General features: G+C 44.9%; 1 protein-coding gene across 1 annotated transcript; it reads right to left on the bottom strand.

Annotated features, from left to right (window-relative positions):
• Positions 1-10,599: 10,599 nt before the first annotated feature.
• Positions 10,600-24,582, bottom strand: AQP3 (aquaporin 3 (Gill blood group)). The gene is made up of 6 exons (XM_058043902.1): positions 24,427-24,582; positions 15,548-15,674; positions 15,239-15,376; positions 13,776-13,894; positions 12,837-13,054; positions 10,600-12,185 (listed from the first exon to the last, which is right to left on the bottom strand). The coding sequence occupies exons 1-6, from the start codon at positions 24,532-24,534 to the stop codon at positions 12,011-12,013; spliced, it is 885 nt and encodes a 294-aa protein (XP_057899885.1). The 5' UTR covers positions 24,535-24,582; the 3' UTR covers positions 10,600-12,010.
• Between the last annotated feature and the right edge of the window lie 595 nt (positions 24,583-25,177).

Below are 25,177 nucleotides of genomic sequence, written 5' to 3'. Positions count from 1 at the left end.
ATGACAGACATTTTATCAATTGACTTACAGCAATGACTCAAGTTTTGGTCTTTGGGCCTAGTTTGCCCAATGACACACTGAAACGGGCAGAAGCCTTTAGTCTTTCTTTTCCTTTTCCTTTTTAATATTTTTTTTAATATATGTATTTCCAGACATGGGGAAATAAGCAAGAACTGAGTTTCAGCAGTCAGCAGCTGAATGTGGAGGGGCCTGTGTCTAACCAGAAGGGAGTTTTATGCAGAGTAACCTCCTTAGCCAAAACAGGCCTTTCTAAAAAGCACAGTCACATTTGTGCTGGTTTTATTGTAAACCAGAGAAGTTTTCAAAGCTAAGATTGTTTTCCAAGTTTAAAAAAAATTGAAAATAATTTATATATATATTTATCTCAACTTTGGGATCATGTTATCACAGGTCACTGCTTCCCTTTTTCCAGTCCTTGGAGGCTGTCATAGACTGTCATGCTTACTAATGTCCTCTCAACAGGGTCATAATACTACTTCATTTCTCCATCCAGACAGAGACATTTAGAGAATCTGTAGGAATTCTTCACTCCTGCTGTATCAGCCCTTCTCCCACTTTTGCACACAATGGGCCAAGAGCTTCAAAGGTACCAGGGGAGCAGAGAGATGCTCTGCAGTGCAGGCAAGACACACACTCACCCTCTTGCACACCCCTGCTGCATGATCACATAGCCCTGGTCTCCTGGGGAAACCAGACAGAAGGGGATAATCGTCTCATTTTACTCATTTTATATGAGTAAAATTATCCCCTGCAGGAGAGAAGGCTCCTTGTGTGGGTAGATTTCCCTGGCTGCAGAGCACTCAGATGCTAAAAACAAGAGGAGTACCACGTGAGCTCTGGATCCAAGGCAGAGATGAAGCTTGTTTTGAAGATGAGAGATTGTTTGCACACAGATCACTCTGGAAGACTTTCCCTGGGTTTCCTTTGAAGGAGCTGAACAAAACCTCACAGGAAAAAATAGTGAAAACTTTCTGCTTGTCTACCTGGTGTACAGCTGATGAGACAGGATAAGGCCAATAGCTAATATAACAACACAAACTGTCCCCCAGAGACACCCCACTGTCCCCTTTGTGGGACATCTGTGATGCCAGAAGGGAGAAAAATAGGAGACCAAAACTGCCAGCAAGGACATACACCATGGAAGAAGACTCCCACACACTTTTCAGTCATTTCCTTGTTCATGCTTCCTCCTGTCTTTGAAGTGAGGTTTCTAAAGGGAAATACTTCATGATGCTCCTAAATATGCAAGGTAAAGTAGAGTAAGGAAGTAAGAATGAAATGAAATGTGTTAAAGGAGAAGCCTCTGCCTGAGCATTGTTACACCTTTCAAGGAGTTGCACATAGAAGACTGAGACTTTTAACTGCTGAGACTAGAGTCCCACTCCAGTGAGACATATGTATGCTAAAAGCGTTAAAGATAAAAGAAAATATGCCCAAGTAGTGCCAACTGACACCACCTGAAATGCAGGTACATGATAAATAGCCTGGAGACAAAGTCTTAATTAAAGTATTTTTCTGTAAATCAAAACTGAACTCAAAAGGGAGGGGCTATATATTGTCTTATTATATTCTTATTTTACTGTTAAAGTTCTAGGAAAAGAAAATTGGATACACTGTTCTCACATCAAATAAGTAGTGCATCAACCAAGCCAGTTGATTGATGACAGAGCCCTGAAAATAAAGAAAAAATTAACTGAGATCTTACTCTACTCATGATACTATCAATTCTGGTGACAACCACAGCATGGCTAAGTGGCAAACTAAAAAGAATTTCTACCTCTTTCCAAAGTTGTGGAAAAGTAATAAATTTGGGAAGAAAAAATTTACAAAGAGTATACAGCATTCAAGTTCCAATTTCTTGACTCTCATTTTTTTGTTGTGAATCAGATAAGGCACATGATCCTACTGTGGCAGAGGTAGTGAAAAAATTAGATCTTATTGTTCCAGTTATACCAGTTGTTCTAATTCCAGGTGTTACGTGGAAGTTAATAGTGAACTTGGCAGATAACAAATTACTTTACCTTGAGAAAAAATTTACTCCATACCATCTGCAGTCCCTCTCCCCACCACAATGAATCAAATTTCCACTCAGCTAATAAGAGAGGAGTTGATCCCACAAATACCTGAAATTGGACAATTGGACAATAAACACTTAGGGACAATAGGTATTATTTAATCCCTCATGATCACTGAAACAGGTAGAACTGATGGCACAAGTTGGTGTTTCTAAGTCAAACTGACCTGTTCACCATTCCTACACATATCCTGTGTGGGATGGTGAGCATGGCTATAGGAGCAAACCTTTACCCCCTTGAGATGAACAAAAAGAGATGCAGCTGGTGCTAGAGGGACAGGACTGAGACTCTTAAATAGTATATGTGCTGATGCACTTGTGTGTAAATTGAGCATAACCACAAGTGACTCAAGGAATTTGGAACACCTAATGTGGTCCTCTCTGTTAGCATTAGGGACTAACCAATGGCTTGGGTCTGATACACAACCTCAGTGGAAAAAACACCAGGATCTGACTGTAGATAAACTGTTTTTGCTGTTGCAGTGCTCTTGCAATAGTCCAAGGCAATGTTTCACTTGGCTTTAACTGCATCCAAGCTCAACTTGTTACTGAGAGTCACCTTGTACGTAAAATTTTGGAGAACAATCACAGAGTTTGAAAGGTTTCATAAGCTGTGTTCAGCATGTGAGCGGGAATTCTTAATAAAAACCAAGGGAGGACTGTTGATATATATTAGATGTTTAGGTTAAATAAGTAAGTTTCAAATAGAATGAGCAACAGAGCTATAGTGTTTTGTGATTCAGTACGTTGTTTTCTTACCTTCCCTCGCTTAGCATGAGTAGCTGAATTGCTGAAGTCTTAGTCTGCCAGCTATGGACTTTCACCTAGATAAGTCCGTGCCTAAGAGTTCATTTTCTTAGTAATTTTCCTGGTAGCTGGTACAACACTGGGTTTTGCCTTTAGTGTAAGAACAACATTGATGACACACTGATGTTTTGGTTGTTGCTAAGTAATGTTTATCCTAAACCCAGAGCTTTTTTAGTTTCCAGTGTTCTGCCAGCAGGCAGGTACATTAGAAGCACAAACCTGGGCATCACCTGAAGGAGCTCTAGTCCCAGGCTCATGTGGTGCCCCAGGCAAGGCCGTGGCATGGTACCTGAGGAGCAAAGGCTGGAGCAGACAATCACCAGGGGATGGAAACTCACCTGACTCGGTCCCTCCATCCACCTCCACCATGGAAAAGTCCCTGGTCACATCTGAGCAGTGAAACCCATGTGGAGGTAGACTTCAATAGGAGGGGAAGAGGAGAGGAAGATTTAAATAGGTTTTCCCAAGGTTTGGCTGAAATGTCTGAGTGATGGCACTGGCTGGGAGGTGAGGAATCACTGAAGATCATCTCACAGACGAAGATTCAGTCGGAAGGGAAGCCTGGACAAAGTCAGAGGCCTTGGGGAAAAGGGAGCAGGTGGAGGAACAAACTGGGAGGGTACACGGGACAGCACACAGGCTCTGCCCCTAAACTCCTGCCATGGCTCTTTTTTTCCCTGGACCACCTCCTGGCCTAAATTTCTCAAGTAAAGAGCTCAGTTCCACATGTTTAGGGCATAGGTGACCATAAAGCTGTGTTACCTTGGCTCAGGAAAAGGCTCTCTCATTACCCCTGCTCCTTTTGTATGTTACTTTCCTCCCAGGGGCTGACAGAGCTGCAAATGTTTCTTCCTCAAAAATGAAAGGAAGAAGCCGTGAAAAGACCAAGCCCCAAAGGGAAATAATAAACAAACCCACGACAGCATCACCTCTTTGATAAAATGCTGGGAAGATTTTATGAAAGCTCTTCAGAGAAATGTGGCTGGCTGCTAGCCTGGAGCAAGAGCTCCCAGATTCCTTGTGCCCCCAAATTCACAGCTTGCTTTATCAAGGCTTGTCCTTGCCCCCTGCCTCCACCACTGACTAGTATAAATGGTGTTGGGTGGGGGGGACTCTGCCACCGAAGAGGAGGAAGAGTGCCTTTATGAAAGAGAGGAACAGGACAAAACCTGGAAGACAAATTAATCTAAGAGACACCAAAATGCAGAAGAGGCACATAAAAGGGCAGAGTGGAGAAGAGGTCATGGGAAGGGAAAATACCAAGACTCTTAACCAAAATGATTGAATAGCAAATGCTGTGCACAGGCTGTCTCCTTTGGTGTGTGACATTATCTTCTTCAGCGTGCACCTTCTCCCTGCCTGCCCAGGGGCAGGGTGGTGCTGCTCTCTCTCACTCTCTCTCTCTGCTTTAAAGACACCCAGAGGCCCATGCCCAGACCAGCAAAGGGTCTCGGGCGTGGGAAAGCTCTGTGTCGCCACTCCTCACTTCCAGACACCTGGCATGCACACTGCAGGGCACACAAGTGCCCTATGGCACAAACAGGGAGATCCACCCTTCCCAAAACCTGTTCCCATCTCCTGAGACCAAGGGCAGTCCTTCAGATTTTCCATCCTCTGTTATTATTTCCTTGGTTATACATACAAAACATTTTTTTTCCCCTGGTTCCACAGTTCAGGATAGACCCAAGCGCCCCGGTTTTAAGTTAATGGTTTCATTCTGGCCACTCTCATTGAGCATGGAATTCAAGGTTTAAAAGTCACTGAACTGAAATCAAGCAGAACTATTGCTGCCGTCACTCCTTCAGAGTCATGGCCTGTCTTGTTTTGCTGCTTTCTGTCATCAGGATTTTCCTGCTAGTAATGCCAGTCCCAAAAGCAGGGAGGGTGGAAGGCCACATTACGCACACCTTGTACAGCAGGCAGTCAGGCTCCACTTAGCTTATGAATCTCAGAAGGACTGGTGCAAAACTCAGCTTCTTCTGTCCAGGGATCCTGGTTGTGGAGTCTTCCTCACTGCAAGTATTCCAGAACCATCTGGAGACAATCCTGTGGCATGGGTTGTAGGATAGCCCTGCTTGAGTAGAGACATTGGACCAGATAACCCAGCCAGTGGTCCCTTCCAACCTGACTCATCTTGGGCTCAGTGATCCTTCTAACATGCTTGAGCAGCAGCATTGCTGCTCTTAGATTTCAGGGAGTAGCTGAGCTAGTGTTTATTGGATTGTGACTCTCCTGTGGACCTGTATGTCTGTCCCACTGGCCCAGAGGAAGCTTATCAGCATGGCTTCTCCTCTCCCATGATCGTCTTTGCTCCTGGAAGGCCAATAGAGCTGCAAATATTTCCTGAGTGAGCACAAAGTAAATGAAAGGACTCAGGTATTTGCCTGGAGATAACCTAAAGCAATGCAGCAAGAAAGGAAAAGTGAAGTTAAAGGACAAAAGAAACTCTGCCCTTCTGTGCTGGGTGGAGTTCAGAGGCTCCAAGAGAGCCCAGAATGTTTAAATGAAAATGTAATTGTTTCAGGGTCCAAGCTGGCACCAGTCAAATCACAAAATACAGCTATTACAAGTTGTCCCTGTGACTCATACCTGAGAGGTGAGTGTTTTCCAGTATTAGCCTTTAGCATTAGTGCTCTGGGTTTGTGGCTCCTGGCCAGGGACTGGATACAGTCTTAATAAGAGCCTGTCATGTGAAATGACATGTTTATGTGACTGACACCTGAGTGTGCTCAGTTCAGATAGGACAAGGAAACCAGTATATCTCTTTGACTCAAACTACATTTCTTTTAGCTCAACTATCTCAGGCTGAGCCTTAGCTGCTATGTCTGGCAGAGAACATCCATGTGGGACCATTTACCACTGAAAGCAGCCAGAAACCTCACATCTGAGGTATTCACTGACAGGTTCTTCAGGAAGGTGTTCCTGTACTCCCAAATACAATTTAAAACAGTTGAAGATCTCCTGGGACAAGTTAAACCTGCCAGGCAGGAAAGTTGTCTTCTGGCAAGAAAATGAGAAAAAAAGAAGTATTAATTATGAGACAACATCAGTGTTTCTCCTTGGGATAGGGAATGAGATTGCCCTTCCCCATATAAACCAGAACTCCTTTCAGTTACTATGTAAATGCAGCATTACTCCAGCTCCTCAAGAGAGCAGGTTTCAATGAAGGCTGTCACAAACCAAACAAAGAGTGTTTGGGAGCTCAAAGATGCCTCATCCGTGTGGTTTTTGCTGCTCCCTGAGGAAGCATTCCTAAAGAGGGTAGGGAGGTGTAAGTGGCCACTGTTGGCGACTGGGTGCAGGGGCAGGCAGACCTTTCGTCTGCTCCCTGTGCCACTCCTATGCCTCTGTGGAAATGAGTGCACTACCACAAAGGCTGTGGAACTGTGGAGATTTGTTGAGTTTCTGCCTCTGCCCAGGCCATAGCTTCCAGTGGGGAATTCCACTCCAGTTCAGGGATCTCCAGGACTTGATCCAGTCACACACACATAGGACTCTTAAAGCTAACTGGCGCGGGGTTTGGACATGTGCCATGGGGCCTGCAGGAGACCTTAGCCCCTCTGGAGTGGCAGCTGGAGCCAGGCAGGATGACCCAGGGCATCTCAAATGGCTCCTGATCCCTGCATCATCTGAGGCATCTGAGTTTGAGCCCATAGTCAGCACAGTCAATGAAGAAATCCAGTTCTCCTTTCCAGGCAGTCTCAGGGGAAGTTCCTGCTGTCACTTGCCAGTCAGAGCAGAGTCATGGGCTTCCAGACTTCTCTCAGCTGCTCTTTGTCCCTCTTGCACTGTGCTTGTCTCATGCTGCAGAGCTCAGAGAGCTTCTGCACTTGCCGCCTCTGACGGGTTTTTGAACACTCTTACACAGTCACCCTTACACTCTCAGGTCCCCAGAGACAGCACAAAAGTCTTCTCAATGTTCCACCTTTCTGATCTGGAGTCTGGAGACACCATCGTCTCTGTCTGGAAGGACAACTATCATGCCAGTGTCAGGAATGTTCATCCCTGTGGCCTGTTTCTTAAACCCAGCTGTTCATCAGGGCAGGCTGCAGTGTCTGATGTCTGCTCAGCACTAGGAGTGCTGTGAAACAAACAGACACAGAGAGAGCTCTGGCAATGTGCCACTCTGTGGCCCTGTTGCTCAGAGATAGAGGAGACTCTCTTATCTCATGCTTACACCAGGGACAGTGATGAATTTGAAGAGCTAGTGGTGTTCAGACACTGAGAAGTGGGTAAATGCAGAATGTCCCGAATTAGATGAGAGTAGATCCTGTTCATGGAGGTATAGCTGTTCTTTACACGGTACTTTCCAAGGAGCAAAAGGGTTTTTAGGACAAGACCTGACCAGAGCCCAAACTATCTCTATCCCACCCTTTTCTTAGGCTTTACACACTCATTATATATGATGAGTGTGTAAAGCCTAAGAAATGATGAATGTCACAGGACTCAGGGATGTGTTTTCCCTCCTGAAGGTGGTTAAATGGCAGCACCCTGAAAGTTCTAATGTCTAATGAGTTATACTTGAGTCTCACATCTATATCCATATTGCAGATTTTTATCCCTCACCAGAGTAACACATGAGAAGGACCAAGTCATATCCCAATACTCAAGCAACAGTTGTGGAAATACATGGCACTTGCTGCTGGGCAAGCAGGGGCAGCAGATAAGGTATTCTTACTGACAGATATCTCAGCTGTCCTGGAGGCAGGAGGAAGGTCTCCTGGGCCAGGCTGGTTGCCTTCATTCAAAAGGAGTTTGTTCCCTCTTCTACCACCAGGTGCAAAGCCAGGGGTTGCAGAGCCAGGCAGGTCCTGTGAGCCAGCTAGCCTGGGCCAGACCCATGGACTGAGATGCAGATGCGTCCGTGCTTTAAGTGAAATATTTTAGGCAAGAAAGAAAAAGAAGCCAAACACACTTTGATTTGAGACAAAGTGTAGAGGAGTGAACGGACATTTTAGACAAAGTTTCTCAGATCCCAAAAGGTTTTATTAAGCTGGGTCCTGGCCAGCAGCAGAAATTAATAGAATGCAAGTGGATATCCTGGAGAGGAGGGAAAGCAGGAGCTGTAGTAAATGGGAACTGGGCAAATTCCCTGAAAAGGGCTAAGGCAATCAGTGATCTTGCAACGAACAAAACCACCATCTCAGGCAGCATATTTCATATAGTTTCAGAAATACTCATAGTTTTAGAAATCTTTAGCATGAGAGCACATTCTCCTTGTTGTCTTCCTCCCATTTACTTATTTTCTTCACCAAGGTGTAGGTGATGGGAAGAAGGAAAAACAGTAAGCAGATGATCTGTCAATGCTCATCTGCTTTGAGTGCATGTGGAAACCTGCCCTGGTACAGCCCCAGCAGACCTGCCTGGAGCTGCTCAGCAAATGCAACCAGCTCCTGCACCCCCAGCAGGCACCACTGCCAAATGGAGAGCTGAAACTCAGTTTGAGAGGAAAGGGCTGCAGAAAGGGAGACTGTGCTATTCTCCCATCCACACTGCAGCCTTGGTTAATGCTCCCACAAGGTGAAACAGAGCAGGGTTTGAAAGAAATCAGCACTGCTGCTGCCATTTTACAGATGGAATAGAGCAAACAGACATGGAAGAGCTTCCCAAGATATACCAAAAATGTCAAAGCACCTGCAGAAATAATCTTAGACCAGACCTAGAGGAATTGAATATATGGCCACTTTTATCTTGCATTTTAAATTTCATAAGTTTTAAGGTCAGAAGGGACGAATCCTGTGAACTTGACCTCCTGTAATGGAGAGGTCTGGGAATTTCCTCCAGTGAGACTTGCAGTTTGCAGTTTAACTGAAAGAGCTTTTTGCAAGACAGCCAGTCTTAATTTGAAAACTTCACACAATAGAGAATCCAAAACACCTTTTAGTGTTTTGTTCCAACAACAAATTACTCTCCCTGTCAAGCATGAATAGTTTAAATTGTAGATTTATTTCTTCCTGCAAAGCATATTTCAATGGCTTGGCAGCTGGAGTTCATCTGACCTAAAACCCAGATTACTTTATTTTGCCAGATGAGTCTTGCCTCTCCAGTGAGGCACTACAGTGTGATTCATTGCCTTTGAAATTTAGGTATGGATGGGAAAAAAAAAAAAAAGAGGAAAATTGTTTGGATTTTCATGGGTCTGCCAGGTGAGTAACACCCAGCAGGTCTCTCAAGGCAGCTAAACTGAAAACAAGCAGAACCACAACTTGCAGCAATTTAGGGGTGTTTGCTGCCAGGGAAAACACCTTTCCTTCCCCACAGTTTAATAATACTTCTGGAGCTCTTGAAATCTGGTGTGTCGAAGTGTGCTGTGCACTGCCCTCCTTACACGGCTAGGAAAGACAGAATCATGTCTCCTGTGGACCAGACCCTTCTGGGGGCTGTGTTCTCCATAGCTCCCCATCCACTGATGGCAGGCAATGCCTCTCCTTTTCTCATGTTGATAGATCTACTCAGCAGTGCTTGGTGCTTCTCCAACAGCAAAGCCAAAGCTTAACACAGTGGTTAAAACAGAAAATTTAACCCGAAACTGATATTCTATTGCCATTTTAATAAAGGCAATAATGAATCATTGACACATGAGTAAGGCAGGGACATAGTAAAAGTTGATTACTACATGCCAGGCAAAAGCAAGAGGAATCTGGTAAGTAATGTAACAACAGCAAAAAAAAAAAAAAAAAAAAAAAAAAAACACAAACAAAGGGGAAAAAACCAAAAAAACCAGAATCTACACTACACCTTGGATCAAAAGTCTTAAGATCTGCAGCCAGAACTTTCATGTATTGATCAAGATAGCTAAGACACAAAGTGGTGGAAGAGCAGAAAAAGAGACAGTCCTGAAGGGAAATGAGAATTGAATTCTGCAGCTGTTAGTTGATTACAGCAATATACACAGCTGCTACATGGAGTTTGAGGGATAAATTTCCATGTTAGAAATGAAAAAAACAACCTGCTGTCCGCACATAGAGTAAATCAAACAAACCTGGGAAATTTCTTTCCAAAAGCCATTTGATTCCTAGCTGGTGAATTGTCGGAAACCACATTCAACCAGACCTTACTGAACTCTTCGTATGGCATCATGTGGGAAGTGAGGAGTTATTTTAAGGCAGCACAATTAATACAGGAAAAATACAGCAGTACACACACCAGCCAAAGAGCAACTAGAATTTTATTTATAGGTAAGTTGCTTGTCTAATTCTGTGAGCATTGTGTCCAGGTCTGTTGTACCTTTCCTTGCCTGGCACAGCTACAGAAAAAGAAAGTTGATTCGTGTAATATGCTAGATGGGGCTGAATAGTAGATGAAGGCAGAGTAGGATTCTGCATTCAGAACTATGTTAAGTGGAATAAGAGTAAGGGAATTTAAACTGTACAAAGAGTGAAGGACAAATACTTACCCAGTGTTTTTTTTGCTGTAAGAATAAGATGCCTGACAGCAGGACAATCTTACCCCAGCCCATACCTTGGTCACTAAACTGAGCACAGCTACTCCATCTCCTCCACATGCCTCAAAATCACACCCCGAAAGGGAAAGGCATAAAACACGAGTGGAGCATGTAGATGTACTGCCTAAAAGGGTTAATTCCCCTTTCCTCAGGCTGAAGAGGAAAAGGGCTTGAGGAAGCTATTGCTATAGATGACTTCCTTTCCATGGTGAAGTTTGCTGACAGCTACTTAAAAATACAAGCAACACTAGCATTTTTCAGTGTGGGTATTGACCTTTTATTTTTTTAAAAAGGAAAACAAAAAGAATACATCCTTTTACTGACTGGAAATGTGTACAATGATACATTTTTAATGAATTCACACATTAAAGAAATAGGCTTTGAACAAGTTTCTCTAATGCATGGGACTTCCAAATTCTTTCACAACCAATAATGCTTTTTTTCAAATACTTTGTAATAATATGGCGTTGGGAGAGCCAGAGATCCCCTGAGATGCCAGTACTGCTAGTACAGGAGGTGCCTGACCTCAGTCCCTCAGCCATGAGTACCAGGGATATCCCAGGTATTCTGCAAGGTAGAAAAGGAGGTGCTCTACAAACCCCAATTCCATAATCCAAGACCATCCCAGCAAAACCCAAAATTATCTCAAAGCTGACAGAGAATCGGCAATTCCCGTACATCTCTATATGAACTCATCCCAACCTTGGTATTTAGTAACAGCTTCAAGGAGTATATTTATATATAAATCTACTAAAATAACAAAAATAAACCCCCAACAACACCACTGTAAAATTTACGTGAACACACGCAACTTAAGCAACACTGTGTTTCTACTGGATCTTAGCTATTAGCTGCTTGCAGTTTATATACAAAGCTGATTAATTAGAAAAGCTGCTTCTGGGAGCCAAGCTTTTTGTCCAGATTAGCCCTAGTTAGACTAAGGATTTCCTACATGTGATCTTCTATGAGATGGCAATACTAAAATTTTTTATTGTAACACCAGGATGTGCTTGTTTGTAAACATTTTGTCTTACTATTAAATGAAAATCCAATGCATTCTTACATTCTTCACTGACATTATGGATCAATATCTAGGAATTCATAAGAGATATGAAAGTTTGGCTAATAAAAATCCTCTAGACTAGTTAATTCCTGGTGTCAAGGCACTGACTTTAACTTTAGAGCAACATCAAGCAGAATTTGATCCACAGAATCACAGGCAAATTTCCTCCAGGATGTAGGAGGTTCCAATCCATGCCAGCAAAACAATTTAAGTTTTGCATGATCCCCATTCTACAGATTGGAACGCAGGATTGAAGGGAAGCAGTTTGCCAAGGTCACAGGCAATGTCAGCAACACAGCTCAAAAGAGCTTCAAATTCCTGAACAACCAATTTGTGTTGGACAACAATGCCCACTTCTCTCCTGACTCCTACAGTCCTCAATCCCCTTCTATTAGGAAAAGATTACATGATACTGCATTTGGAGGAAGGCTCACAGGGAAATGTCAAAAGCAAATATGTCAGGGATATACAAAAAACCAAAAAATGCTAGACAGGTAAAAAACTCTTCCTTCTGTTGTTCTTGAAGCTCTTCTTAACTTCTCCTTTTTGCCAGCTGCAGTCCTGAGTAATGAGTACCTGCCAGATCTGGGTGGCAGCTTCCTCAGACCCTCTCCTTGTGCTTCACGTTGGCCAGCTTGACTGTTTCCTGCTCGGAGGCAGGGGGAGAAGGCTCGTCGTGACATCCGATCGTCAGCTGATAGACAATCACTCCCGCAACTGCCCCAAGGAAAGGAGCCACAACTGGGACCCACCACCAGTGGGACGGCTTACCAATCCTGGAAAACAAAAAGGAAGTGCACAAGGTAAGGAGTGCAGCCTAAGCATTGGGATATTTGCTGGATCAGGAGCCATGCAGGACCTGACCCTCTGCAGCCATCACCACCCACTTGCACAGGACAGCAGCACCTGCAGGGCTTCCAAGGCAAACGTTGCCACACACACACAAACACTTTAAATCCCAGTGACAAGCAATTCAGAATAACTACTTTCAGGACTTCCAAGACTGTCTCTCCACCAGGAAAGGAGAGAAGCATTTGCTGTGCCTACACTAGGCACCTTCAATTCCCTCCCACTGCTTGGAAGAAAGCAACCCTTGATAACATGGCTCTCTTAAGTGTCTCCAAAAATAACAAACACTTCTCATTTTCTACCATTCAAAAATCATGATGTGTTCATGTTCAAGGTGCAACTGAAATTCTCAGATTTCCTCTGAGATTTTCCTCTTTGACAGCAATGTCATTTGCTCTCACCACTGGAAGCTGCCCAGCTTCCATGATTTCTTAAGAAGCCGAAAAGCAGACAGCGTCTTTTAGCAACATTTAGACAAGCCAAAGATACCTTGCCAAGACTCTTTATAGTGCCAGAGCTATTTGGATTCATAATTTATTCCGCCTTGATGCTCAAGGTGTTTGTCGCCAAGCACTTACCGGAACACTTCCATGCCCCAGCCAGCAATGGCTGTGAAGAGACGAGGCCCAAAGTCCCTGGCAGGGTTGACAGCATAGCCAGAGTTGAAGCCCATGGAGGTTCCAATAACAAGGACAACAAAACCAACTGTGAATGCCTCCAGCCCAGTGGGGACGGGGTTGTTGTAGGGATCAACAATCGCCAAGACACAAACAATCAGGGAGGCAGTGCCAATGAACTGGAGAGGGGTTGGGAAGGAAAACAAGAATTTAATCCAGATTAGTCTTACAACTAAGTTATTTAACTCCTCTGGGATGTAATTCTCTTAAAAGGACCAAGTCACCCTACGACACTATCAGACCACAGCAGCCATAGGAATAAAAGAGTGGAGCTCCTCTCTTGAGATTATGGCAACCCAGAACCTCAATCAAACCTTTCTCCCTACCCCCAGAAGTGTTATGAATAGCTGTTTAGACAGCCAGAAAAGCTGGAAACAACTTCCTAAACCTCCTTCCCACATGCCCTGGCTGGGTAGAAGCTGTACCTTTTGTGGTTGATGGCAAGTTTAGAAGACAGTCACATTTAACAGCAACCACCACCCCATATCCAGCTGACCTCTGAATTGAGCCACAACCACAGTACCAGAGTGAGAGTGAGGAAGAGCTATCATTCCTCACACTATGGCTCTTCAGGGACTTTGACAAATTGCATTCTTTTCTCTGGTGTCCTGACCAGCGTTGTAACACTTGTTAATGCCTTGGCACAAGCCTTCTGGCTGTAAGGTCCTTTCTGGCCCTGCTCTTCCTATGGGCTAGTGAGATACCTGTGTCAACTCCAAAAAAATCTTTCTGGATACCTTATCTTTAAATTGCAATTAATTTTCTAACTAAAGGTGAGGCCCAGACCCACCCAAAAGATTCCTCTTCAAATGCACTTTCATCCTCCCAGCACCCTCTCACCTGGTCAAAGAAGCCATTCACAACATTCAGATGCTCAGATGGGTAGGTGGCAAAAATACCAGCAGTGGCATTCTGTCCTGTAACAGTGAGCCTGTTACTGTCAAAAGCCCAGATAGCATCTAGAGGTAGGGAAGGAGAAAAAAAAAATAAATCATTTGCTGTAGAGCAAACACTTTTATTTGGAAAACTAATGGCATCATCCACCACAGCATTTTAACCAGTCAGGCTCAGAGGCAGATGGCATTAGTCCCTGTTCCTAACAATTATTTGCCAGGCATCAAGAAAGGGTCAAGAAGCAAACACTAAGGTGACTCCAACTCTCTCCCAAAGGTAACCAAACATCTGTGGTATTAGTCTTGGTGTGAAAACATGACATAGTGATATGGATCAGCAAACAGGATTTGGGCTTTTTTTCACTTTTGTAAGTTACAACTCCCAAGGTTGTCTTTAGGACCACCAGTGGCTTGCCTGCCACTGTGTAGAAGCTGGATAACTAACTTAGGGCAGTCTATCTTTCCTTCATGGTGAGTGGAAACAAAGCCAGACACCTCTGAATGTAGCTTCTCCATGGGTTAGGTAGCTAAAATGGGGTTAAATCCCTTCTGAAGAGGAGGCCTCAACCCAGGAACTGGAAAGGTAATTGGTGTGGAACTGTTGCCCTGATATTTACTGAGAGGAAGGAAGGTCTCCTTGCTTCTTACTAAAGTGAAAAGTAGTTCCAGCCAGTGCTGGGGTGGCAGCTTCCTCCTCCAGCTGCAAATAACAGTGATGCTGGAAATAACAGGTGCTCCACTCAGCTACAGGGAACATCACTCCTCTTGCCAGAAACAACTGGGAGGCAAAGTCTGATTCCAAATGTCACACTTGATATTGAGGAACAGCAAGGCCCAGCATAAAAATTCAGTTCTTGCCCACTGAAGATCTCCCTATGATGATGAAAAGCACACAGGAGAAATAGAGGCATGAGGAACTGGATTTGTAAGGTGCTTTCCAAGGTATGGAATCACTCTATAAAAGCAGCAAAATCTGCTAGAAGTCACATTATCTGGAAGTTAACACCAGACAATGCATTGAACGTCACAGTGAAGACTTCATTTTTTAAGCCAAGAATGAGAAAATGCTTCTGGAACAGTGAACAGATGTAAAACCTTTACCACTGCTAGTGCTGCACTGACTTTTCTGGAAGATCAGTAGATACAAAAGAGCCCTTCCAGAGGTCCAGTGTTCATTACTCAAGGACAAAAACTTGCACTTTGACAATGTTTGTTGGCCTTCAGATTGCTTTGAGGAGGCTTGACCCCATCATCATGAGAATGGGAAAGCCATTCCACAAACACAGTAAGGAGGTCTCTTGGAATGCTGCACTGCAAGTTCTCCTGTCTGATACAAAAACTTCCCTCCCTGCAGTGAGTCACAAACACAGTTGTCTCACCTCAAAAAAGACACAGGGTTTCCACACTTACCATAGTACAGCCCAAAGACAATGCCAGCTCCAAGGAAAGCCCCCAGGGTTTGTGCAAGGGCATAAATTGGCAGCTTGATCCAGGGCTCCCGGGCCAGTAGGCACATGGCAAAGGTGACAGCCGGGTTCAGGTGTCCCCCTGCAGAGAGGATGGCGGTTAGTGTACTTTAATGGGCACAATTAGGCCCCAGAGTTGTGCCAGGGGCACTAGCTTCCATGCCAGTGGCACACAGGAAAAGTAGTATGAAAACCTGAACAACAACTGACACAGGTGAAACTTGTGGAGTTGCCCACATGGAGCCAGACGTACCTGAGACTTGTCCTGCGATCAAAATGCCGAGCGTCACAGCGAAGCCAAAGGCCAGGTTGACAGTCAGGAAACCTCCATGGGTCCCTCTGCTGAGAATGATCTGTGCAACAGAGCCACAGCCAAAGAGCTAGGAGGAGAAAAAGAGATTGAAATTACCCTCTCTGTTTCACATCAGGGCCAGCTGCTGACCAATGGCTGCAATCGCTCCCCTTACACCTTCATGGGACATCACAGCCCACTCACGACTCAAAGCCTTCACAGCTTCTATCTTTGGTCAAAGTATCTATGCATTATCTCTAGAGATGGGAGGGAAGAAAAAAGGGCACAGACAAATCTATCTCCTGGCAGGATGGACTGAAAATAGGGCTAAAATTAAAAGCAAGATGTATCTACAGCAGTCTTTAACTCTTTGTCCAAACATCTAATTTTAAGATGCCAGGTGAGAAGGAAGAGCCAGACATCATCCTGGTCTGAGATATTCACAGTACAACCATGCTGATGAGGGATCTGGGTACCATTGTGTTAAAAAGACTAATAATTGCTTGACACAGTAGCACATAGATTGGTAGGGAACAATTCTGTTAATACCTGGAAGTACAGTTGTGACTGAAGAAGACCACATTCAGCCTGACATTATTGGAGTTCTCTATCCAGATTCCATCAAGAAAAGTCCATATTCAAGAGAGTCCACCAGCACAGCCAGTCTTTGCCTTCTGTCCAAGATCAGGTGTGCAGCAAACCAAACACTCAGGTAGAAAAATACTGTTTATTTTGGATTATAAAACTGTTTCCTAGTAGCTAAGGAAGGTGTTGCTTAAAGATGCTCACTCCAACTGGATAATTCTTCTCTTCCCAACTGCACCTAAAAGCCCTCATTCCTATGCTCACCTTTAACAACTGAAACCAGTTTCCCTCAGCAATTCAGTTCATCAGCCATCCAGCTGCAGGCTTTCTGTCTTGGCAAGTCTTTCCACTATGCAACATGTAATTTAAAGAGCTCTAAACCTGATCATCTGTATGCTTCTATCTCCCACTGGCTCCACCTGAACTGACCCTTGGTGCATTATCACTTGGAATTACCACATTGGCAGGTACTGAGAGGATGCTTAAACTAGGACAGAGATTACAGCCTGCTCATGAGATGCTCAAATCTAGGGATCAAGGCTTGACTTATTTCTTCTGACCACATATCCACAACTACGCCCCCACAAAGAGTTTCTACTTCCGTAACTCCATCATCCCAGAATTACTCAACTGCCACAGAGGTGGTATCAACTCCTACAGGATAAGCCACCAAGCAGGCACCAAGGTGGCCAGGTTGGCTGTTGTCTATTCTTCAGCCAACACTGGACATGCCCATTGAGCAACACACAATCCAAATCAGAGGCAAAGACAAAACAAACATAACTCATCCCCTCCCGTACCCTTGACAACTGAAGAGTTGCTAACAAAGCAAAAGGTGCACTCAGCTTGCTTGGAAAGGAGCAGCCAGGTAGCCTGCAGGCTGATTCATGAGGTGGACACTCTGTAAATAAGTGTCCCTTGACAAGGAACCAGGTGCCCAACACAAGGGCCTTGTGTAAAAAGAATAAAGGAACCTGCAGAACTCGTTGGTGAGGGAGGGATAGCCAGCACTGCTCTCTACTGGGTGCAGTCAGAACAGCCCCTACAATATCCTTACCCAGCTGGGAAACCATGGCAGAGGAGACTCCAAGACAAAAGCAGAAAATATTTGTTATTGGCAGCAAACAGAAATAGCTATGCCCAAACCACCAAGGGACGCACAGCTCCAACTGAGCAAATAAATACAGGCTAAAAGCCAGGGTGAATCCTGTTTCTGCCTTTCCCCAAACGAGCCCCAACAAGCTTTGGAGAGATTTCAGAGAGTATGTGGCCATGGTGTTTGCCTCTCAAAGGCCACACAGCACATTATTCTGACCAGGCAGGGGACAAGCCCACAAAGCCTGAGTTTGGAGGAGTTTACCCACCGGTGATCCATGGCAATGAAGGTATTTGTGTTATTCACTCTGTAAGAGCTGGCAGTCCTGCAGGTGGTTGGTGCATGGTTATGCACATACCTTTTGGCTGCAGAAACCAAGGAGTAAAATTTTCCCACCTCCACCTCCCCGATCGCCCACAAAGGTCTTCCCCTGAGCTGGAGGAATGCCAGGTCTGCCATTTCTCAAGAGGTTATCTCAGGAGGTCATTCCCCATCCTCCTCTCCTCCATCCTACACCTGGCAGTAGCACTCCTGCTTTTCCTCAGAAGGGAGTCTATGGGCCATGCAAAAACACCCTGGAGCCACTCCACAGGACCTTTACAGCTGTTTATCAGATGGGCCATGGGCACTGTTTGGCTTAATTCAGTGTAACAGTAGAAAACTTAACCCTCAGCAGATAAAAAGAGTGCAGTGATACTCAGGAACAGGTTTGAACTTTGATATACATGTGTTCAATTCCATCCTGCACCAGTGGAGTCCACTAAACACAGTGTCATGCATGACATCCCTCCATGGCATTTGACTTTAAGGAATCAGTTCAAGTCATGCCTACCCAGACTTCTGTGGCAAGTACCTTGACACTACAGAGTTTTGTTGTGGTAGTAGCTAATACAATTTTTAATCACACCACTTTCACTTCTGCTCTTTGCTAGTTTTCCTTCCAATTCCTTTTCCCAGATCAGATGAGACCAGAGAATCTCAGCTTTCATTTTATAGGTTTTGTTTGTCCACTGCTCACAGAGAGCTCTTCAGGAGCATCCAGCTTGCGTTGAATGGCAAGGAAGGTCAAATAAAAGCAATTCAACATTTTTCCCAGTCTTTTTAGTTCATGAAATGTATGTAAGACTTCTTAGCAAATCTTCTGTCTCTGTATTCAGGGACAGTGGTGCACACCTAAGGGGAGATCACACCCCATTCTTTTAATTTTAATAACCTGCCTCCCACAGCATTTTGTTTTGTGGTTTTGTTTTTCATTTGCATTTGTTGGATTTTTGTTTTGCTTTTTCATTTATTTGGCTTTGGTTTTGTGGGGGGAGGTGTATTTTGGTTCTGTTTTTGTGTTAAAAAAACCACTTCTGGAAGAATGTCCAGCCAACAGAAATGCAAGTTAGCACCTCCCATGACAGTAGGGGCAGCAGTTGACTGTTACACACCCACAATACTAGCCAAGTTTAAAAGTGGTTTTAAAGTGCTCATAAAACACTTGCATTAAAGCATCACTCCAATGTGTTAAACCTGCTCTCCTATGAATTGGAGTCAATGCAGCCATTAACCAGGTTAATGGAAGCCTGCTCCCTACTTCCATCTTACTGAATCTAGCAAATTTAACAGGGAGGTTTCTTACTGCTCATGGGGTGATTCAACTTCTTGCACTGTGAAAAAGGGCTAAATCCTTGTTCTGCAGGAATGGGGTCAGGAGTGGCAGGGCTGCCAGACTCCAGAGGGGAAAAGAGCATCCCTGAACAAAGGAGGCACCAGCAGCAAATAATGGGAAAAGGTAGCACATTGCAGGGGATACCTCACACTCAGAAACCGTGAGCTCCCTGTGTCCAGGGCATGTTTGGAGACTGAGCAGCTGGCTTTGTCCCTCAAGATAAAAACACCCTGTCTCAATCACTCAAGTAAAAACCACCCCATCTCAATGTCTGAACACATGGAAGCCCCGTAGCCAGTAGGGGCTGGTAGGAAAGAGCCATGGAGGTTAAAAAGTCATAATAGCTCATGAAGAAACAGGGCTACTGAAGGCAGCCTATTTAGGCAGACCTTGTGGAAAACTGATTCATATGTGAGCTTCACATGGTGCTCAGAACTCCTCTGCACAAGAGCCAGGTTTCTTTCCTTTCTTGTCTCCTCCTTTCTTTGCCAGCAAGCTTTTTTACACCTTAATGTGCAACACAAAAGCCCTGAGAGCATTTGCTCTTCGACTTCAGACAGGTCTCTAAATGTAGGTGGGAAAGCTTTGCTGGCATAGACCAGGAGGAGTGCAATTACCTGAATTACAACTCTTCTGCCAGCAAATAAAGCAGGGATTAGGCAAGAAGCCTCCTGTAAATCTACCCTAATCACCCTGGTGGATGGGAAAGACTGGTCAGCCCTTGATGTTCTCTGGTTAATGGGGAAGATGCCAGAAGATGCAGTCAGACCGTAAGTATGCTTTGAAGGAGAAAACCCAGAGATACTGAAGGATGATTTTAAGTTTTGAACACACAGAGGATACCACTCTTCATAGGGAGAAGGCAGGGAGCAAGATCAGCATGCAGAGATCTTGAACTCCACAGCTCACACGGCAGGATAGCCTCCACCAGACAGAAAGACAGTGCAAGGAGCACTATCCTTCATGCTTTTCCTCAAAGCATCTCTCAAACAACCAGGCTGGTCATCATTCTCAATTTGCAAAGCAAGGAGAAAGCTCAGACCCCAGAGCCCAGTTTTTTGTCCAGCACAGCTGGAGGCAGCCTGTACAGAAGCAGCCCTGCAGGAAGGGCAGCAGCAGATGGCCTGTTATGTTACAGCTCTTTGTGCACCACCCACTGAACCAGAGCCAAGCCAGGGCTGCAGGGCTGGAGAGATGAGAGACTCTAAGCAAAACTGCGCCCCACATACACCACATGCTATAAAAAACATTGCACAAAGCTGGAGACATGAGCCTCCCCCAGCTCAAGAAACCTGAGCGACCTTCAGCAGAGGAGTTGGGCATTAGGGATGAAATTCACTGGTTTAGGTTGTTCACCCATGCACAGAGGGAAAAACATTTGTTCTGATGTCCCCTACAAGAGGTTTCAGCCACTAGAAAGACCAGTGTGTCTGGTGGGGGCTTGGTCACAGGGTTGGGCACTCCTGGGGAAAAGATGCCTTCCCACCAAGGGAAAGTCTTAGTGCCCAAGCTGTCCTGTTTGTAGGAAGGAGAAATGTCCTGCTTCTGGAGAGAGACAGCAAGAAGGGACAGTTTTGGACAGTTAGTGAAGAGGTTCAATCCCTTCTGTGGAAGGGTTGAGGGAAAGCAGCAGTACTGCCACTACCCATGTCCCCATACCCAGCAGCACAGGACCCACCAGGCCCTCCTTTGCAAGGAAGAATCGGCAGCACTCAACATGCTTACAGCAAGGATTTCCCTTCACTTTTACAGCCTAGCAAAGCATTAACCAAGAAAAGAACTTTAATTTTTTTTAAATTACATTTTCTAAATGTGATAAGCTAGGTTTAAGCAAACCACCCCAAATCAAACAGCAACTATGGGAACTACTGTGCTGTCCCAGACAGTTGTGGGATGAGCAGCAACTTTAAGTTGCCAGCACCGAAGTGGGGCTCCCCTTGCTGTGGTCATGTCACGAGGTGAAGATCCCCTTGCTTTAGTCATCCAAACCACTTTGCCATTTTTGTTTCTGTGGTCATACCCCAAAAAGCTACCACCTAGCCACAAAGTCAAGGCAGCAACAATTGAAAAGCAATTAGGAGCTGTTTTGTTCTTTCTTTGTGCCTCTACAGTCGTGATTCACAGTGAGTCCCACTCGGAAATCAGTCATAATCAGCACATTACTTTTCCTGCAAATGTAAAAGACAAACAGAACCAGCTTTGGTATTTACAGCCAGCAGAGCAAGGCAAACAGACCGAGCCTTAAGAGAGGCACGGAGACCCACCATGGAAATCTGGCTTTAGTGGGTTGCTACAGTAATAACACAAACAGCAAGGGACTGGGAAAATGCCTTTGGCGTTTGTAGTGCTTAACGATTGCCAGCAAGCGGTGCTTCCAGCACAGGTATAAAGCTCAAGCTTAAAGTGCTACTCAGAGAGTGAATTTTGAAGCGGGGAAATGCCAATTTAAGTATCAAAGGACATGTATGTAGAATCAGCATTACTATTTTTGCAACAATAGAGACACCACCCACAAATTAAATAAAAGTTATGCAAGGTGCTCCGCACAGCAAAAGTGGCTTGGAAGTAGACAGCAACTTGCCTTGGCATTCTTCAGGGCTTGGCTGCCTTAGCTGGATTATTTTTCTTATCTTAAAAAAAAGAGGCACTATTCAAACAGTCCTTTCCAGCTCAAACCACTCGATGATTCTACCTCCACCATCTCTTTAAAAAAAAATGAGAAAAACAAAATCAAGCACTAGGTTCATTCTTACAGGCAGCGAGACTTTGTAGGGATCTTCAATCTAGGTTTTGTCTAGAAGAGCTTAAAAGAGCTGCAGTCATTATGCGAGTGAAAGGGAGGAGGGAAGAAGCTGAAGCAGTGCCAATATCCACAGTGGGACAAGTTTTACATTACACAGTAAAATTTAAAGTAAGCTGCAAAGTTTAAACCATCTCCCTCCCTTGGGGCTCAGGAAGTTGATTTCAGTGTGAACAACATCTAACCTTAAATCCATCCCTGATAATATTTTATTCAAACATATTTGTGTTTAGTCAACTCCATCTACCATGAAGAAAACTTTCATGGTTTCAGGTCTTTCTTCAGGCATTTTACTGTGAAGCCCAAAACAGATATTTACTGGGGTACAATCCCTCTAAATGCACACACACAGCTCAACCTGGTGGCAGGGTGGGCAGCAGGGACTTTTGCAAGGTACAAAATGACAATTTCTGTCTTGGGAGAAAATCCAACTCAAACAATTGTCCAGGCCAACGTAAAGGGGAAGGAATTCACCTTCAAGACCCTTTCTATTTCATGTAGGTGATACAATAAAACTATTAAAAGGAATCAGGGTGGAAATAAAGAAAAAACTGCAAGTTTCCCTTTGCTAAGACAAATAGACTGAGACAGCACAAAGTTGGAAAGGGATTGACTAGCTTGGATATTGCAAGCTTGTAGTCCTTGGAACCCACTTTCCTCTGGTGCAGCCTGTTTTGGACTTCTGACCATGCAAGAGCATTCACTGAGTTTGGGACTTTCCCTTTTCTCTCACATGGTCACAGAAAGCCCACAGCGCTCTGTCCACTGCAGAGCTGCAGCAGGAGATCCTGAGTGAGTTCGACTCCTACAGGATGGAGTTATGGGGTTGACTGTGCCTCTAAAACCAGTTCAGGAACTCCCGAACACGGTGAAGGCTCAGCCTGTAAGCTTAGGCACACACACACTGCAACAGAGCAGGTTTGATGCTCCTGAGGACAAGGCGTGTGCTGCCCACTTCTGCCAATGCAGTGTCCAGCGTGGCTGGTGGGTGCCCATTGCCACTGCCGTTTTGGAGGCTGCTTATGATTTTGGACCAAACCCTTACTCGAGCTCTGAGCAGATCCCAATGCCTCTCTGCCTGGAGAGGCAAGGTGTAAGGAAATGTAGTTGCTGTTGTGCCAACTGTTACAGACAGAGGATGGACTAGTGGGGTTTGGATCCTGAGCCCTTCTGAAAGCTCAGATCCAAAAGGCCAAAGGCTTGTCTTGTTTCTCAGCAATATTAGCTTTGCTATCAGGAGGCATTAGTCCACTACAAGACTTACCTTGTTTCAATCCTGAGACTAACAGCAGCAACATCAGTGATTAATAGACAGCAATCTTCTAACTGTTAATCACTTTCCTATCACCTTCTACCCACCTTAATTCCAAACAACCCTTCCTGGAAAAATCAACAGGACTTGTTTGCAAATCACCAAAGCTGGGTCGCTCTGACAATAAAGCCATTGCACCATACAAAGCTGCTTTCTTTTAAGAGTGGAAACATTTTACACAGTCTTAGCAGAGTCCCCTAAGCTGCCATACAAGATTCCAAAATGCTCTCTTCATCATCAAAAAAAAAAAAAAAAATCTTATTTATGAGAGCATATAATTGTGTCAGTCTTTTTCTGTTAATCCCCAGGTGCTTCATCAAGCCTTCCTCTGCCTTCAACTCTTCCAACCCTTAGACTTCTCTCCAGAGAGTTCAGCCACCAGTTACAAGGAGGTGTAAACCCACAGTCACTCCACTGAAACCTTCAGGATTGCTCTGGATTTACACCACCTCAGAGGAACCTGTACCTGCAGATATTCACTGTGCGAACTCCAACTCATTTCTGCCTCAATGCATATGCATCAAACCAGCGGCCAGCTGGGCAGTCCTGCATTTTCAGATGCAGGTGCTCTAAGCCAGATATCCCTGCCACCGTTTTTCTACACCAGCATTTACTCCACACAGCTCATACACAACTCACCTAGCTGTCCATATCTGCCTTTAACTCTAAAGCAAATTGCAGCTGCTCAAAACATTTGCAACCTCAGGCATTAGACACACATTTATCCTGTTTTACCCCTGATATTCCACCCCTTTGGAAACTGAGCACTAGAACAGGCAGAAGAGTTTTATCTCCATTGGCCACTGAAAGGCACAGTGGCTGATAGCAAGCACCAGGTCCCAGCAGGAGCTGCCATGGTATCGTGCAGCCCCACTGACAAGCCCCTGGGGAATCAGTGGCTGACAGCAAAAGGACATTGCAACAGCTAAAGTTCTGGCTACTTCTTCATGATGGGATGCATGGGAAAAGTTAAGTGAAAAGAAACAAAAATGTCTTTCACTTCCTCGGGTGATAACACTTGCAGTATTTCAGAGCCAAGAAAATATCCTAAGGCGGACAGAAAGGAAGTTTTGCATGATCTCTAGCAAAACACTTGCTGCTTACACAGAGCTGTTTTGCTCCCTGCACTTCACAGATATACAGAAGCTTCCACACACCCAACAAGCTCTTCAGAGCCCACATTTTGTAAGAAACCCCAGCGCCCACCCTTAAGCAATATGCATGAATTTTTACCCTGTGCACAGGGACTGTCCTCCAGACCCCTTGCAGCAGGTTGCACCAGAGCTGGGCTCATTCCCAATGCAAACCCTGACAGCAACGCAGCCCCTTCACCAGGACAGCTTCCCCCAATCCCACAGGTCAGAGAGCATCCCACACCACAGCCCGCACTCACCACCAGGATCAGCGTCCCCAAACACTCGGCCAGCGCTTGCCGCACTAATTTGTTTCTGATCCTCAGGTGCTCCTCAATGGTAGCAAGAATGTCCTTTTGCCTCCCCATCGCAGCAGAGGTGCTTCTCAGGTGGTGTCAGGGGAACAGCAGCAGCTGACAAAGCCTCAGCAAAATTTCTTCTCCAGCACAGCTGCCTTTGCTTATAAATAAGTTCATCGATGCCTGACACACCTCCTGGGTAACCACACCCCTTCCACCCGCTCTTCAAACCCAACTTTTTTTTCCTGCTTTTCAGCACGAGACAGCGTGGGTGGTTTTTTTCATTTTCCTTATTGCTTGCATAGGTGAGCAAAATATTCAGGAGCTTCATAGGAAGAAGGAATTAAATGCGTCCCGCTGAAGCCTCTGCTATTTTCACCACCAGCTAAAATACAGGGCCAAATCTGCCCTTCTCCAGCTTCACTTAAATGTATAGACTGAGCAGTGCCTTACCCATTTGTGTGAGCGTGGTACCCTGCATTCAGGTTTCCTTCCCTCTTAAGCTGTTGCAGAGTGGTAAAGTGAAGTGTGCTCCTGTGCTGATTCAGAGGCTGCAGGTGCTTTGACAGAAAAATTGGGAAGCAGAAGGGTTTTAACCCATACAGCTAAGTCTGAGGCTCTCCTGAGCTCCAGCACTTACCCAGCTGAAGCTGGTACTGTGAACAAGACCAAGCCTCTTTCCACGGAATTCTACGTTTGGGTCCAAATTCTT

Source organism: Melospiza georgiana, chromosome Z (genome assembly GCF_028018845.1).
Source record: "Melospiza georgiana isolate bMelGeo1 chromosome Z, bMelGeo1.pri, whole genome shotgun sequence".
NCBI classification, from domain to species: domain Eukaryota; kingdom Metazoa; phylum Chordata; class Aves; order Passeriformes; family Passerellidae; genus Melospiza; species Melospiza georgiana.
This window is presented reverse-complemented; position numbering and strand designations above follow the sequence as displayed.

Excerpts from the sequence above, each read along its gene's own strand:
- AQP3 (XM_058043902.1), bottom strand. The coding sequence starts at position 24,534 with ATGGGGAGGCAAAAGGACATTCTTGCTACCATTGAGGAGCACCTGAGG. Across the intron at positions 15,675-24,426 it reads TGGGGACGCTGATCCTGGTG|CTCTTTGGCTGTGGCTCTGT; the intron begins GTGAGTGCGGGC and ends TTCTCCTCCTAG. Across the intron at positions 15,377-15,547 it reads GATCGCAGGACAAGTCTCAG|GGGGACACCTGAACCCGGCT; the intron begins GTACGTCTGGCT and ends TCCTCTCTGCAG.